This window comes from Amphiura filiformis, chromosome 16, assembly GCF_039555335.1.
Source record: "Amphiura filiformis chromosome 16, Afil_fr2py, whole genome shotgun sequence".
Taxonomy (NCBI): Eukaryota; Metazoa; Echinodermata; class Ophiuroidea; order Amphilepidida; family Amphiuridae; genus Amphiura; species Amphiura filiformis.
This window is the reverse complement of record NC_092643.1, coordinates 17,104,827-17,122,106: the sequence shown is the minus strand read 5'-3', so window position 1 is coordinate 17,122,106 and position 17,280 is coordinate 17,104,827. Positions and strand designations below refer to the sequence as shown.

General features: G+C 35.7%; 1 protein-coding gene across 1 annotated transcript in view; it reads right to left on the bottom strand.

Moving 5' to 3' along the window:
- The window catches only part of LOC140172465 (uncharacterized), an 89,648-nt gene that overhangs the window by 26,742 nt on the left and 45,626 nt on the right, over nucleotides 1-17,280 (bottom strand). Inside the window, exons 32-34 of the mRNA XM_072195611.1 lie at nucleotides 15,132-15,281; nucleotides 14,202-14,285; nucleotides 10,794-10,855 (exon numbers count right to left, since the gene is read on the bottom strand). Coding sequence (XP_072051712.1) covers nucleotides 10,794-10,855; nucleotides 14,202-14,285; nucleotides 15,132-15,281 — 296 coding nt within the window. The remainder of the gene's footprint in view (nucleotides 1-10,793; nucleotides 10,856-14,201; nucleotides 14,286-15,131; nucleotides 15,282-17,280) is intronic.

Below are 17,280 nucleotides of genomic sequence, written 5' to 3'. Positions count from 1 at the left end.
GTCTGGAGTACATCTTTGTGGCAGCCTTATGTGGAGTGTACTGCTATTCATCTTCAGGGGACTGTTCATACATGGGGGCTATTACTAAGGAGCTGCTGTATCCTCGTGGCCTGGCGATAACGGAGGGAGGAAAGAAGATCGCTGTGGCTGAAGAATGGGATGTCAAGGTCTTTGAAGAGAAACAACTGATATCACCCTAACAATTGCAACGAGCGGAAAATTGATAAACAAGGAACGGTCAACTGATATCACCCTTAACAATGAGCGGAAAATTGATATCAACAAGGAACAGTAGTTGATTAGTGTAAAAAGGCGATTTATGTGTACATGTCAAAATTGAAAAACAATATGGTCAGCATATAAAAGGATTAACTGAATCAATTAGCATTTATTTATGTTTAATTACATTTATATATATATGTCTAGGAAAATCAAAATGTTTACATGTATTTAATTTTTCAATATTATCATTGACCCTCCCATTGGTAGCTACATGGAGGAGGCAGGGGTCCTAAAGAAGAAAAGTAGAAAAAATATGGCTTAAATGTGTTGTGTGTAAATGTACAATTATACAAAAATTAGAAATTTGCGATTGTAACAAATCATAAGTCCTATGGACCCCAGTTAGTTACTTAAGGTGGTACTACACCCCTTGATAAATGTGTGACTATTTTTGCATTTTTCTCCAAAAATAATAACACACTGGTAACAAAAGTTATGTATATTATAGGGGCAAGGAATCCAGTTACTACACTGGAATTTCAGTGACTCAATACAAGTGGTATGTTATTTATGATAAGAAAAGAGGTACCGCTAGAATGTACCTTATTGTAATGGGATTGCTTGGGCCTAAGATAATATATTAATATACATAACTTTTGTTACCAGTGTGTAGTTATTTTTGAGAAAATGCAAAATTAGTCACAAAATTGATCAGGGTGTGTGTAGTACGACCTAAGGAGTTAGAAGTACTACACCCTGCAAAATTTGTGTGCCTATTTTTGCATTTTTCTCAAAAAATTATAGCGCATTGGGGACAAGTAAGATATGTATATTATAGGGCAATGACTACATGTACAACTATTGCACTGGAAATTGTTATTTCAGCACAGACAACAGTTGTGTAGTTACAGTCAAAAATGAGGGAAACCCAATATTTGATCAATAAATCCAATAACTACTTGCCTTGAGTTGCTGAATTTTCAGTGCAGTAGTTGTAGTCCTTGCCCCTATAATATACATATCTTACTTGTCACCAATGTGCTATAATTTTGGAGAAAAATGCAAAAATAGGCACAAAATTGGCCAGGAGTGTAGCACCCCCTTAATTTATTACAAATTCTGAATGGAAACCAAATTAGCTGCTGGTTTGGGGAACAAACAAATCCCATTTTGTGCTATTGTTGTTGACAATAAAATTGAAACCTTGCAATGCATAATTGGAAAATAAAAAGCAGCTAAACCATGTTTTACAATTTTGTTAGAGAATTGGAAAGAAAACTTTCAAAATATCACAGAATATAAGTTTTCATATAGTTCACATACAAAAAATCACAAATTCTATGAAAAGCATAAAACTAAAGCGATATATAGCACCCTCAATTATACCACTCTCTCCACATACTTGCATACATATACATGTATGAATTTGTTTTACTCAACTTGTACAGTTAACAAACACACACACAAAAAAGTAACTTTTCAACTGTATATAACACTCTATTCAAAGGTTGGAACCACAATCAATCTGCTTCTGTGGAATGTGCATTGATCTGTGTCAAGTGCACCCATTTCTGGCATGAATTTTACAAGGCAAATACACAAGCCTAGAAGAGCGATTTGTGCGTACGCCCGCGATGCAATAACCTAAATGCACTGATTAGAATCTACCCCTTAAAATCCAACATAAACTTATTCTCATCTTGATACAAGACTACAGCAAGCAAGAGGAGCGTGTGCTCCTTGTAAATATGTGACACAATCTGGTCCATGGGGGCCAAAGGCGGCAAATTTGAAACTGAGATAAAGGTAAAAATGTGGAGTAAAAAAACAATAAAATACATATGAAAGTAGACATCAAAATACTTCATAAGTTTAGAACCAAGTATGCTAGACCTTTGGGGTATTCAGTAAATGATAGCCTATTGTATATAATGTAATAATTACAGTAACTCAATTTTCAAAAATGCCTCATTTGGCCCCCATGGACCAGATCGTGTCACATATGTGACCATCCAGCACAACTGAGCCCTGAAGTCGCCAATCATCATTTTTGAGATATTCAATCAAAATATTCTGCTTCAAATTAGCTTTAAAATGATGTATATCATGTCTATAGTACTTGACATTTAAGTAGTGAAAATCAATAAAACAGTCAATAAATCCTTTGTTTCCTATTGTTTATTGTTAAGTTCAATGGAGCATATCTCAATAGTGGCACTGGCGACATCCGGGCTCAGTTGTAGTGGATGTTCACATATACTACGTAGAAGTCTTGTAGCCCTCTACTTTTGAAATTAAAGCAAAAGCTAAACAACCCTTTGGACTGTGTGGGAAAATTTCTTGTAAAGAGTGTGAGACTGCTTTTTTACCATTCATAAGTTTATCGAAATCAAAAATAACAATTAATATTAAATACTTCATGAAACAGAAAGAATAAACGGAATTCATGTTACATAAATGGAATTCATGTTATATATTGCTGATGTTAAGACAATTGAAGTGAAAAACTCTGAGCAGAGCCATACCAAACTACAGTGCTTTTGGGAGAGTTTGAGTATGAACACAAGAGTAATCTTCACTTAATCATGAAATTCATTTACCGTATTTCCTCGAATAAACGCCCCCGGGGGCGTTGCATTTTCCAAACGGGGGGTGTTTATTAGAGGTCATTTTTAGCACGACAATTCCTGTTAAAATCCTTAGGTAAACTTAAAAGTCATGCTAAAATGACTAACTATGAACTAGAAACACTGACTTTTGGTTCACTTCCGGGTTTCCGATGCAGATTTCCACCAATTATTGCTGCTATTATCGACCATGTGAGCAACTTGGTAAGCTTACTACACAAGATAGCATGGAAATATCAGCATTTTTGAAACATCTTGGTTAAAAAAAGTGGTGGGCGTTTATTTGAGGGGGGGCGGGGCGACTATTCGAGGAAATACGGTATGTAAAATACCCTTTTTACAAAAAACGCCCCCAAATTAAAAACGAGCGTTTTGTTTTATAGATGTCATACAACAGTTCAATTACACAACCTTGTACTTAAAATTCTAAAATATATGTACTTTAAATAATATAAATGAGTTATTCCAGTTGAAATCCATATACCCCTATGAAGCCATGACCAGGGTCCAACGATTTTTGTGGCGCAAAATCGCGCGACGCACAGCGAAATGTTTCCTTTTCCCGCGCAATTTCACTTTATTTGAAATCTACACCTCCCGTGTGGGAGATTAAGGTCATGTCTTCCATAAGTGTATGGATTCCAACTGGAGAGTTGAAATAGCCCAAAGACCACTTGAAACAAAGGTGCCCTAGCCCCTAATAGCATGATCACTTCATTTTGATTCCCAGTTCAGTGTTAATTGAAAAATAGATTGAATATGTTTCATTGGGCAAAAAGGAATACAATTCAATAATTGAATGAAACTTGTACTCCCTATTCCAGAAAAATACAGAACTAATTTTTTTTGGATTAAAAATATATTATCCTCTTTTGCCAAATGAAACAGCTAAATCATAATCCTTTAGTTAGTCCTAACTAGCAATGAAAGTCAAATTTTAATGTTTGGTAAATTTTTAGAAATAAGGGCCAAAAACATGCGTTTTTGGGGTGATTTTCGAATGTTGTGACAATCAAGCCTAAAGACTTGTATCAAGACTAATTTCAAATTTCAAGTCGTAGAATTTTGTGACTACAATTGTAAGAAAACACACTTAATTGCATGTTTTTGGCCCATTTTCCTTCAAATTGCAAAATTTCACTTTTATTGCTAGTTAGAACTAACTAAAGGATTAGGATTTAGCTATGTTTCATTTGGCAAAACAAGATAACGTGTTTTTAATTCCAAAAATTAGTGCTGTATTATTCTGGAATAGGGAGTAGATACTTTTTTTTTGTAAACTGTAATAAGGGAATAAACCCAAATTTCAATGACATCCATAAATGAAAGTGCTCCATCCCTAAAACATAACTGCGAAATGTTGAAAATTTTTTTAACATGATGTATCTATAATCAAACTATGTAATCAAAAATGTTACCCCCCCCCACCTGAAAGGACTTTCCGTTCATAGGACGGCATTAAAACTTTTAGTTTGTTCCCTACCAGTGCCATGACAATTCTAATTTCATTTCATATGTAACAGGGTCAAGCCCTGAATACTGAGGTCATGGTTGAAACCATTCTTATTGTGAGTGTAAATTTTAACTGATTCACACAAGCAAGTATAAATAAAAATCCCTTTAAAAAGGGATGCGTCTGGTCCAGAGAGAAGATTGGGTGCGTTGTGGGCATGGAAACAGACCTGAAGAATCAGGAATCAAATACTAGTATAATATGTACTCTCATGTCGCTTTATTAGTCGATATATAAAAATAATTGTAGTTAGTGGTAATTAAATATAAAAATGATAAGAAAGTTTTGATATCTTGACAATTATAGTGGTATTAGAGATATAAGATGCACTTGAGTTATGTCTGAACAATTATAAAAAAAAGACTTAAGTGAATGTGGAAATTGTATTTGTCTAACTGATTGTATACTGTTTGAATAGTTTAGAAGGCCTAAACTGTTTGAATAGTAATATAGCAGCGACAGGTGTTTTCTCTAATTTGATAAATACTTTTTGACACCATTGACCCCATATGACCTTTGACCAAGGATGACCTCTGATTGATGACCTCTGACCTTGGATGACAATTAATTAATTAATTCATTCATTCGTTAATTAATTAATTAATTAATTAATTAATTAATTAATTTTTTTTAATTTATCAGTTTTCAGTTAAAACTGAAAACTCTTTCTGTCACCATTTATTAAGTTATTAAGGGTTAACATATTTTTAAACCAATCCCTGTCACAAAATATGGCCACAAAAATTGTTGTGTACTTGAGGGCAACACAACAATATATTTTTTTGGCCTAGTTTCATATCGCCAGTCTATTAAATGGTATGTGTGGGATGGAGAAAGTTCACTGACATCGACCTAGGCCAGGTACGCATGCTACCGTCTCTGTCTCAGACACTGTATGTATATCTTCAGCTGAGTTATAACAGATAACTTCTAGAATGTGTCACTGGAACTCACTGGGGATTTAGTTCAGACACTATATCAGCGTCAGGTCCCGTGGGACCAGACGCGAAAAACACTCACTCAAAAATGGTTTCCATATTTTCCTAGACCCAAAGCTATTGCGTCCAATGGCGTCCATGTGTAAATTTCGGACGTCACGGCTAGTAAAGTCGCACCTATGACGCAGAGAAGCCCTTAAGTGCGAAGCATGGTTTGCATAAATTTATTTTAATTACTCATTATTTTATTTAGTGAATCACACAAAAGGTACAAATTGTTTAAAGGTTAAAAGGTTTAAAGTTGTAGGGGTTCCCTTTGAACATTTATGGACCTCCAAACCTCCATCGTCTTTCGTGTCGCGACACATTTTTTACGCCAACCCCTCCATCCCTGGAGTTGACATGGATTGGCTCTGCTGGTTTCCATTTTCTAGATCCAAAGCTGTTGCGTCCACGTGTAAATTTTGCAAGTCATGGCTATTAAAGTCACACCTATGACGCAGAGAAGCCCTTAAGCGTGATTTTCTCGATCATATTTACTGAATCACACAAAAGGCACAAATTGATTTCAGAAGCCATAATGCACACCAGTATTTTCAATTCCCAATAATTGGTGTTATTCTTTTCAATGTCCAATATCTTCTAAGATTTTTGTGGTAGAAATGAATCATTTAAAAGTGAGAAAAGCACTAAAAAGTGTGGTTCACGGCGAAAAATGCGAGATTGCATTTGCTCTCTAAGCCTAGGTATACTTACACAATCTGATCCAAGATTAAAGTAGGAAATACTGCATATTAACTTATTATTATTATCCTTGCTTAACTTGCTCAGTCCCTTAATGCCATATTATAACATTTGCTGAGGAGAACGCCCTCAAAAATTTTTTTAATTCTGGTTTTTACACGATTGTAATGTACTTGAGTAAACAAAGATACTCTGCAAAAATCCAGACGTTAGGTGCTGTAGTTTTTAAATAAAATGCAGGAACCGTTGTTTTATTATTACGATGGAAATATTAGTCTAACACATATGCGATAACAGAGTACGTACACGGCGTGCAGGACACAACATAACACACACGCACATCAGAGGGTCATACCGTATTAAAACCGCTGGAGTAACATGCATTGGCGCTAGTGGTAAATTCCAATTTTCTTTGCTTTACCTCACTTGTTCAGCTCAAAATTAAAAGGGGACATATCTGATAGTAAAAGCTAACATTTTATGGAAAATAAATACTAATCTATTTTTACAGAAATGTTATAATATGGCTTTAGCTATGATGTTGAAATCCCTATTTCCCTAGCATACCTTTTTGGTTGCAAACCTTTTAAATGTCAATTTTCTTACAGTATTCTCTCTAACCAACACCGCTGGGGCGTTGCATTTTCCAAATGCAGGGCATTATAATTATAGAGGGCTTTTATTGATATATTAAAATACATCGCTACTACCATCTGTTGCTAGTAGCCTTGAATGTTCTTTAACTATTAAAACCAAAAGGAACTATTTTGGGGTCACTATGTTTGAAAAAAATTCATTGTAATTAACTAAAGCTGTAGTTTCGAAATGCTCAAATACATCATTTTCCGGATTTAATTAAAAATTCATAATTAAAAAAGTAAATGAGATAATTCAATTTTTCTTTTTGATTTTGAAAGCATTAGTCAAGTTACATAAAGTAGTGCAAACAAATGGGCTCCAATTTTATTGCAAAGGTGGTTTCTAGAAAAGGGGTAAATTTATTTTGTTGCAAAAGCCCTTACATCCACAAAAGGTGCGATATTAAAGAAATAATAAAACAAACCTATTCTTTTAGTTTCTATTCATCAACACTTTATCCGAACCCAAATTGAATCAAATCGAACAAGTAATACTTGCACAATTAAAACAAGCTGTTTTTCTCAAAAAGTCAAAAGTGGATGTAAGGGGTTTTGAAACAAAGCTCTTCAAATATTGTAACCACTGTAAATGGCCGCACTTTTACATGGATCATGATATCAGCAATTAGATGTTAGAAAATTGTGGTACTGTATAGTATTTTGACAGCATTTATGGAACAGTTTGCAAAGGAGGTAAAGGATGTGTTCACAAATTGCCAGCAGCAGGCCTCTTTTGGACTTGCAAGTTAAAGATCCCATCTGGTAATTTGTAATAAAATTAACAGTGTCAGTATAATTATACTGAGACGAAATTCATTGAATTATGTCAAAATGTAATATAAACCTTGCAGCCATTAATTGGCGCTTGCAATTTTCTTTTATTTCATGTGGCACTTCAACAAATCTATTTGAGGAAGCCTGTTCTAGACCAAAGCTATTGCAGAATTGTGTAAATTACACATGTCATGGCTAGCAAAGTTGCACCTATGACGCAGAGAAGCCCTTAAAGCGTAAACAGTCTAGTGTCTGACCGATCAGGTCCTTATCTGAATCGGGTGATTGGCCGATCAATTCCCTCTTTGTAAACAATGGCTGCCATCGCCATGAGTAAATTTCACCCGTATGTTGAAAGGGTACTTGTACGCAAAGTATTACCATAATTATGTATGCTCTGAGCACAAAAATACACTCCGTGCTCATTTACAATACTTAATTTGACCATGATTATTCTAAGTTCAATTTACCTTTTCCCCCTGATATCCGAGTCCGTCGAATCATTCGATCGCCCCATTTTAATATTGTGTTTACGTTCAAGTCAGTATTGAGTTTTGCACACGGCCCGTAGCTCTCTCCAATCTGACACGCATGTGTGTAACCCGGAACCCGAAGTAAGAACTACAGTTGTACATATTCATCTGTTGGCCGTACGTACATGTGCATGCGGGGAATTACCTGATTATCTCAGCTGCGTGCCTGAATCACGGTATGATTATAGGTTTATCACCTACAAATCTTGTTCTTTTGCTAAATTTCGCTTGATTTAACTAGTCTAATTCAAAGAAATATATACCAATAAATGAATACTTGTTAAGCTTCAACAATTACTTTCATGATATTGGGTGATCGGTGCATTACATCGGCGGATGAAGGAAAAATCGGCCGATGCAGATCACTACCGATAAGCTAATAATCGGTCCGATTCGGAAGTTACCGATCTGATCGGTCAGTCTCTAGTAAACACACAATTTTTTTGACCAAAAATGCAAAATGGCAACTGTAAAACCACCAACCATATCCCAATTGTGATACCCACACCACAGAGAAGTGTTTGTTTATTTACACCTGATCTGTACTTATACTATACTTATTAATTACACAATAAATGGGCATAATTTCTCAGAAACAGAGTGTCAATGCCAAGGTCCTGGAATGCAAAATTGTGTGACAACTTTTTCAGTACACAACAAACTGTGACCTTGATAAAGCATCGTGCATCCAAGTGGCATAATCCCATTGAATTGCATTGTCACACAATAGATGCTTACAGATTCCATTTAAAGGAGTCTGATCAGTCTCAACCCCCCCTCCAAAAAAGGAAAAATACTGGATAAAGTAGCAGAATAAAAACTCATCTTGTTTGGATGAAAATTTCAAGTGGGTCATCCGGGTATTTTGTTGTTATTATTGTTTCAAGTGACCCTAAAGAAATATTACTTTGGAATCATAAAAATAATCAACTGGGCAAACAAGTGAGTCCAGTTGATTAATTTTATGATTCCAATTTAATATTTAATATACCTGGATGAATGATAACCTTCAAAAAATTGAACACTAAAGAAACCCTTAAAAATTGAAACCTAAATAAACCCTTAAAATTGAACCCGAAAGAAACCCTTAAAAATTGAACCCTAAAGAAACCCTTAAAAATTGAACCTTATAGAAACCCTTAAAATTGTTCCCGAAAAGAAACCCTAAAAATTGAACCCGAAAAGAAACCCTTAAAATTGAACCTTAAAGAAACCCTTAAATTGGACCCTAAAGAAACCCTTAAAAATCAATTATAAATTTGTTTTTCAGTTTCTTTTTTTTTTTTCAGTCAAAATCAATCAGTTTTGGATGCATACAACAACAACAAAATACTACAGTAATACAGTCTATGAAACTTTTTGAAGCTTGTACTTGAATAATGCCCGATAGCGTAAATAAGAGACATAATTTAAGTCCACCCGCACAGCCCAATTTGAATAATTGTGTTGTTAACCATGTGATGATTTCAATAAAAGCAGCTTTTATTGTTTACATGTTGTGTCAACTCACTACTAATGGCTGCCCTGTGTCACATATATCGAAGCAGACTGGCCTGTATAATCAAACCAGTTGAATCTGCTCTCCACTGTACGGTTCATCGATTGTCAATTGAAAATAAAAATATGATAATTAGTCGCACAACGTGCACTGTTTCACGTGGGCGCTGGATTCAGTTTTCTTTAATCTATGTGCAAGCTATCATGGTATTAAAATAAAATGGAGCGGATCACAGGCTTTGCTGTTTGAAATTTGCAGGGGAGCTTTTAATCGCTCTCCTTGAGTGCTACAGGAGAGCACTAGGAGAGCATTATTACTGTACTGTATATATGTGGTTATTATTGTAGTTACACAAAAGGCAGGCGAGCAATAAAAACGCTCTCAACTTTATTTGAGGGGAGTGATGGGGAGCAAACGCTTAAGCTCTCCTCAAACAGCAAAGCCTGGGATCAACGCACAGCATATGCGATGCTGACAATTAAATCATCATTTTCTAGGAAATATATTGATGAATTTCCACTTACGGAATGGACAACGTGTATTGAACAAAATGGAGTGGTGGGTTAATAGCACAGCACATCCGTTGTTTGTGAGTTTTTATTTTTGCGCTTGAGGATTTATTCACGAAATTTGCAAAAATTCAAATATCTTAATTTATACTCGACCACCAAGCGATTGTGATGCTCCGCTTTTGGAAATCGATGTGCAATCGCCAAATTTTGTGATGCATCGCTCATCCCTTTTGCATTTATACTAATCTCAGCGATAACAATTGCAGACAACAATTCAAATATTCTAAATGCATCAAAATACATTTTTAGAACCTCCATTGCTCTCAATAATTTAATTTTAATAAAATCAATAATCCAGAAATGTAAATTAATTAGTAAAATAATACATCCAGTTGATAAGGAAATGATTGGTTGATGCATTTCATGTGTCAAGCGATATCGCTCAAAAGTTAAGATTTCTTCAACTCGCAAAAGCGACATAGTTTTTGCCTCAGCGATTTGTATCCACTGATCAGCTTGAATTGACGCTCTGAAAACGGAAGTAAACACTGAGCATGTGTGAGAATCGCTTTTCAGCAAAATCGATAGAGTATAAATTCATCTTTACAGAATTAAACTGCATAATTTTGATCTGTCATATCTATGAAGTTGACAGATGGGCAGACATGTCATTATTTTGGTTGCCCGGCAACAAATTACGGTTGTCCTGGGCTGCGGGGCAGCGGATTCTGCAACGCCTGCATGTGGCTCTTATCACTGGAATCAAGCAGTAGGAAAGACAAGAAATGGCTTACCACTTTTTGTGAGTCACTAGCTGATGCACTGCTCTAGCTACCTCCATCTGTCTCTTTTTATCCTGAAAATAACAGTAAACAAAATAAAAATACATAAATATACTGAAACATCAAAATACATTAGCAGATTGAAATCAATCAATCCATCACTCGGTCACTCCCTCAATCAATCGATAGTTCACTCAGTTACTTTCATGTTGCAGACAGTCCGGGGAGGGGATACTCAAGTGTAGAGCCGAGAATTTGAAAGTGGACCCATCCATATATACCAAAATACCATTTTATCAACAAATTTGGACCCATCGCTATACTGAAAGTCAAAATTTTAGGCCAAATTTAATGCAAAGTTTTTACAACTATTCCCAAATTTTTTGGGCAAATTTCAAAAATTTTGGCTATAAGTAGGAAATATGAATAGGCCAATTTTTCAGAAAAAAAAAGAAAAATTCTGAACAAATAACCCATCCACATACCTAAATTGGCATAGAACTAGATGGACCGCGGTTCTCGGATGTCGCGGTTTTCGACGCACAGCGTTGACCGTGATGCCTCCACCAAAGCGAGTGATGTGGCACTCACAAGTGCATACAAAGCTTCAAGCCTAAATGTTGACTGTACCCACCAAATTTGCCCATACGACAGTTTCTATCAATTTGACCTCAGATGACCCCTGGGGCCCTGGTGATCCCAAAATGATCTTCCAACAATTTGGCTTCAAATGTTTATGCCCATCCAACAGTTTTTACTAATTTGACCTCAGATGAACCCCTGGTGACCCCAAAATGGCCTTCCAAAAATTTGGCTTTAAATGTTGACTGTACCCACCAAGTTTCATGCCTATAAGATAGATTTTACTAATTTGACCTCAGATGACCCCTGGTGACCCCAAAATGAACTTCCAAAAATTTGGCTCCAAATGTTGACTGTACACACCAAGTGTCATGCCCATACGACAGTTTTTACTAATTTGACCTCAGATGACCCCTGGATGACCTCGGATGACCCCAAAATGACATTCCAAAAATTTGGCTCTAAATATTAAGGTAGGAACATCGGCTACGGTGTCATGCACAGATTTGGTTAAAAATGATACAGGATGTGTAGTTGGGTGAGAAAAACTTGCCTGCCAAATTTTAATTTTTGCCAACAAAGTGTTTTTGAGTTATGCCATTTTTTATCATTAGGAAACCCCATTGACTTTGTACATAAAGTGGTTTTGACACTAAGCCTCGTTCACTAAAATTGGTAAAAGTTTGAAAATGGATACTATGTTTAAATATTATTTTTTCACCTTTCTATCAACATTATAGAACTGCTTTTTGGATCTTTTTATTACAAAAATGTTACCAAATAATATTAGTGACTTTTTTCCTATATATTGGCCAGTAATAAAGGGGATATTTGAAGGTAATGTTAGTACTTGCTCAAATTTTCTTGATTTGATCTAGAAACACTGAATGACCCAATTTCATAATTATTGTCTGACCTAACCATAGGGCCAATTTTAACAAACAAGGTGTTATATGAAAGGTTATTAAATTTAGAAACTTTTCTCGCCAGCTTTTTTTTAATAAAGTGTTTCTATTTTAAGTTATGGGTGTTTCTAGATTTCCCTAATTTAAAAATAGAAAAAATGATTTTTCTCAAAAAATAAACACTTTATCAAAAAAATCTGGCGAGAGAATTTAGATATTAGGCTTATTAACCACCCCACAAACTATGGAAACCATATCACATTCCCTCTAGGCTAGCAATAATTATTTGTAGAAAAAATTGGGGAATTTTCAAAAAATAAAGAAAAACATAAGAAAGGTTTAAATTTTCATGAAACATTAAAAATAAGTGGAGTAAAGACTTATCTTAAATTGGTTATATATTTGATATGGATATATAATTCTGATTTAATATAGTGGCTATTTTCCTGCATGGGCCTATTATCCGATGATCCTACCTTAACTGTACCCACCAATTTCATGCCCATACGACAGTTTTTACTAATTTTACCTCAGATGACCCCTGGGTGACCCTGGATGACCCCAAAATGACCTTCCAAAAATTAGGCTCTAAATGTTGATTGTACCCACCAAGTTTCATGTCCATACGACAGTTTTTACTAATTTGACCTCAGATGACCCCTGGGTGACCCCAGATGACCCCAAAATGACCTTCCAAAAATTTGGCTCTAAATGTTGACCATACCTACCAAGTTTCATGGCCATATGACTATTTTTGCTAATTTGACCTAAAATGACCCCTGCATGACCTCAGGAGACCTTGACCCACTAACCAATACAAACTTGTTCTGTCTGAGGTCAAGACGCACCCACCCACCAAGTTTGAGGAACGTGTGACCCTTAGTCTCCGAGAAAAGAGGTAAATAAGGAAAATGGGCCCCCTGACCTCAAATGACCTTTAACCTTAGTATATGACCTTGAATCTCACCAAAAAAAAAGTAGCCAGAGTTTTTGACCATGACCCACCTATCCTGAAAATCTGAAGTCAATCCGCCTATCCATGCCCGAGATATAGCATCCGGACGGAAGGACGGAAGGAAGAACGGAAGCACGGACATTGCAAAAACAGTATGCCTCGCGGTGGAGTCATAAAAAGAGGTAACTGATCTATGAAATAGCCAAAAATAAGACCCATGTTTGCAGCATATCCCTGTAAAGTCATTTGTACAAGTACACAGGGAGTGTGAATTTCAAATGGGGATACCTGAAGGGCTGACTCCATTTGAAATCTACATCCCCTGCATATAAGGTCCTGCCTTTCATAGCTGTGCATGGATTTCAAATGGAATTGCTAAAGCCGGCGTCGACAGGTCCTCTGTCGACAAAGTGAATTATGTCAACATATCGACAGTACTTCGTCCATGGCGACATAGTGCTCAGGCAATGGCCTAGTAAAACTCATGGGAAGTCAGGGAAGCTCATTTTCACTCAAAATATTGGCCATTTCCAATGTATTTTCAACAAAATGCAATGCCAAATCTTATGTTTTACCTACTATTTCACCAACTTTTCATGTTATTTGCCTTCAGGGGTCATACTTTTGGCAGTATTTTGCCTTTTTTCCGGTGTAAATTGTACACTTTATCGCTATGTGCTCGCTATGAAGACGGCCATCTTGAATTATGCTGAAATTGCCGATGGTGTTTCTAGATATTTTTAGGTTAACATTTTTAAAATATTCCTAAAATCATGAAAGAAAAAAAAAAGTCCTGGTATTTTTTCGGAACCCAAATGTATGTCGACGTCAAGATACGAAATATGTCGACAACAAAAAACGGTACCGACGCCGGCCCTAGGAATTGCCATTTGCCCAAACCAGGAACGCTTTCTCATCATTCAATCCACAATTGTCTACTTTGTAGAAACATTTTGGAGTAAAAACCATGAATCATACCTTGGCTTCGTAGAGTTGACGACACAGTTTTATTAGCCATACGCTGATGGATTTCTCTTCATTAGCAGCATTCGGGAATAAATTCTAGAAACAAATCAATAACATTAAGTATAATTGAGAACAAGCGATACAAAAATGAAAAACAAGGTAAAGTTAAAAACAACAAGTTTATTTCGAAAAACCAAAATGCACTTATTTATTTATTTTTTTAATATCAGGAGTCAGCAGTTATGGTATAGTTTGTTTGGCTTATAATTGGCGAAAACAATGAGACTCGATGCGAGCAAAGCACAGTCGGAGCACAATGATTTCAGGGTATATCCTATATTTTTTTGTTTAATTTCTAATAAAAAAAAAATTAATATGAAAAAAAAAATCCAGAATCCCCCCAAACCACCAGAAATTCAGAAAACATACATCCCTGTTCTTTTAAGTTAAAAACACAGATATGCACAAAATAATGCAGTACTGAAACCTTGAAGCCAGGATGTCCAATGTTTTGATAATGCGAGAAATGTTCCATTTTCAATTCTGCAATTTTCTGTTCTCAGCTACTGTAGTGTGCTGAGGCTTGTGGATCAATGTCTAGGCATAGAGCCTGTGAGTAGCGCACTATAAATCACTGCATCTTTTTTTTTTCTGCTTTCTTCTTTTAATTTTGATGTAGCATAAAATGCTGCTGTGTTTTTTTTCTGTTCACACTGGTTAATGCAAACAAAAATGTTGAAGCATGTGCAACAAAACACACTGCAGCCGAGGTAAACGCTATCAACCCTTTTAAAAAAATTGTTGCTTTTTACTTTTTTTTTTCACTTTAAAATTTCTGTCTTTTATGGCCCCATTTCTGCACATTTCCGGATGATTTGCATCCGACACTGGCCTTCACTTATCAGAACGAATGACAAAAGAAATGACATCAAAATATCTTACCGTGATAAATCCTTGTTGACCTCTAGCATGTCCTTCTAATACGAGTTGATGTCCAATATTTATATATCTCTCTGTCCTGTCCTTGTCATACAGGTCTACAATGTAACGACTAATTCCTCTCACTTTATCACTGCATTCTGTTGATATGACCTGTGAAGAATTGAAATATGGACCACTGTTAATTTTCTTATAGTAAATAACAGAGCATTTCTATTGACAGTCACCATAGGCCATTTAATAAAAGGCACTAAATTTAAAGGTGAACCTCATTGAAAATAAAGTTATATATCAATGGAAAGCTTATGATGTCAGGAAGCAGAAAAGAATATTTTATTTGCCTAACGTACCAGGCTAGAAATAATCTCCATGCAAAGATTGGATATTTGCACCCCCCCTAAATTACAAAACGAAATCGTTCAAATTGGGCGCCGTTGATGACGCCAGTCAACCGGGACACACAGTTACTCCGGTTTGATTGTAAACACAATGTCCATGCATTACTGTGGCATGCATCGGGCCAATGCACTAATTCAGTCATTGTCAACTTACTTTACATGAAAAATATCTTCAATAAAATAAGAATAACATGAAGGAAACATCATGATCAAATCAAGAATGAAGTTCCTGAATAAAGTGTGTGGATTTAAAAATGGGAAAAGTGCTGGTCGGGTGATTTGGGATAGGCCAAGCCATCCACTGATATGCATAGGGAATATTACAGTCAAAGCACGAAGAGCAAAGATTCGCCGAAGAACCGGAATGAAAACAGATTGCAAAAAAATAACTGCTAGTGCTACCAGTTCAGATCGTCACACCAAGTTGAGATGAACTTATCACAATGAGAAAATGAAGGAATAGAATAAGGTACATGTACAGGATTTTTTAATTATTTCTTAGCTTTACAACCGGTCATGTATGATAGGCTAACTCGTGGGTTTCATACGGGATGAACTCAGTGCGTGACTGACCGAGACTCAGTCGCCGAGTCCGGCGCCGAGTGTTCAGTATCCGCCACTGTACTGTACTTGCAGACAAAATGACCGATTTTATATTCACATTCTGATATTTCCAACTTATTGCTACTTCATCAGCAAAATTTATTCCTGTAAATGTTCCAAATATAAGATAACGATTGATCAAATCTGCTGAAACACACGCAAGCAGGACGAAGCGAGTCGCTGTGCTTGTGCATAAACCCTGGAACCACAGTGTCGGGTCCCTTCAATTTACGCATCATGTGCGGTAATCCATAAAACATGAATGGTTCACTTTTCAGTACCGTATACTGATTGTACTATCATTAAAGAATCGTGACACAAGTGACAATATTTTAATTTTATTCAGATTTCAGAATTCCATCAAATAATGGTCTATCAAGCCCAAATTGTATTTATTTTATAATAAAATATCTATTTCTTTCAATCGTGATTGTGTGGAAATAATGTATTACCGCAATGCGCTAAATATGAAAACCAAGTTTATATGGGCTGGATTTGAAGAAATCGGCGGCTTTTTTTATTAATTTTTTGATTACTGCAAGACGATATTTTTTTAATCAGATATTTTAAAATGAATCAAGAATAGGGAATGTCACAAACAAGTATTTAATTTTGATTTTGATTTAAACTTTTGATCAAACACAAGGAATTAATTCCTACTCGGAATTTTCAGATGGTACTCCATCTTTCATCAGCAGTGAGTGACTGTATCACTCGCTGATGAAAGATGGAGTACCATCTGAAAATTCCGAGGTAGGAATTAATTCCTTGTGTTTGGATCAAAAGTTTAAATCAAAATCATGATTTATACCAACACAGATGAACTTTCATGAAAGTATTTAATTTGTTATTCGATCATGTTTATTCAGTCCATGACATGAACGGCAGCAGCAAGCATTTGCGCATGGAATTGATCCCAGCGCGAAATTCAAACTCAATTACCCAATTATACCCAGCTAGTTATGACTGATTTTGTCAAAAATTTACGGAAAATGTACGTGTTGACAATAATTCTATTATTTCTAATATATATAGATGGAACCAGGAACTTGAAGATTCCTCTAATTTCAAGCTTTATTGTGAAAATCAGACTTGCCGGGCAGCTTGCAAAGTACAGGAAGCAAGTCTTGTTTACATGTTTACGAGCAGGA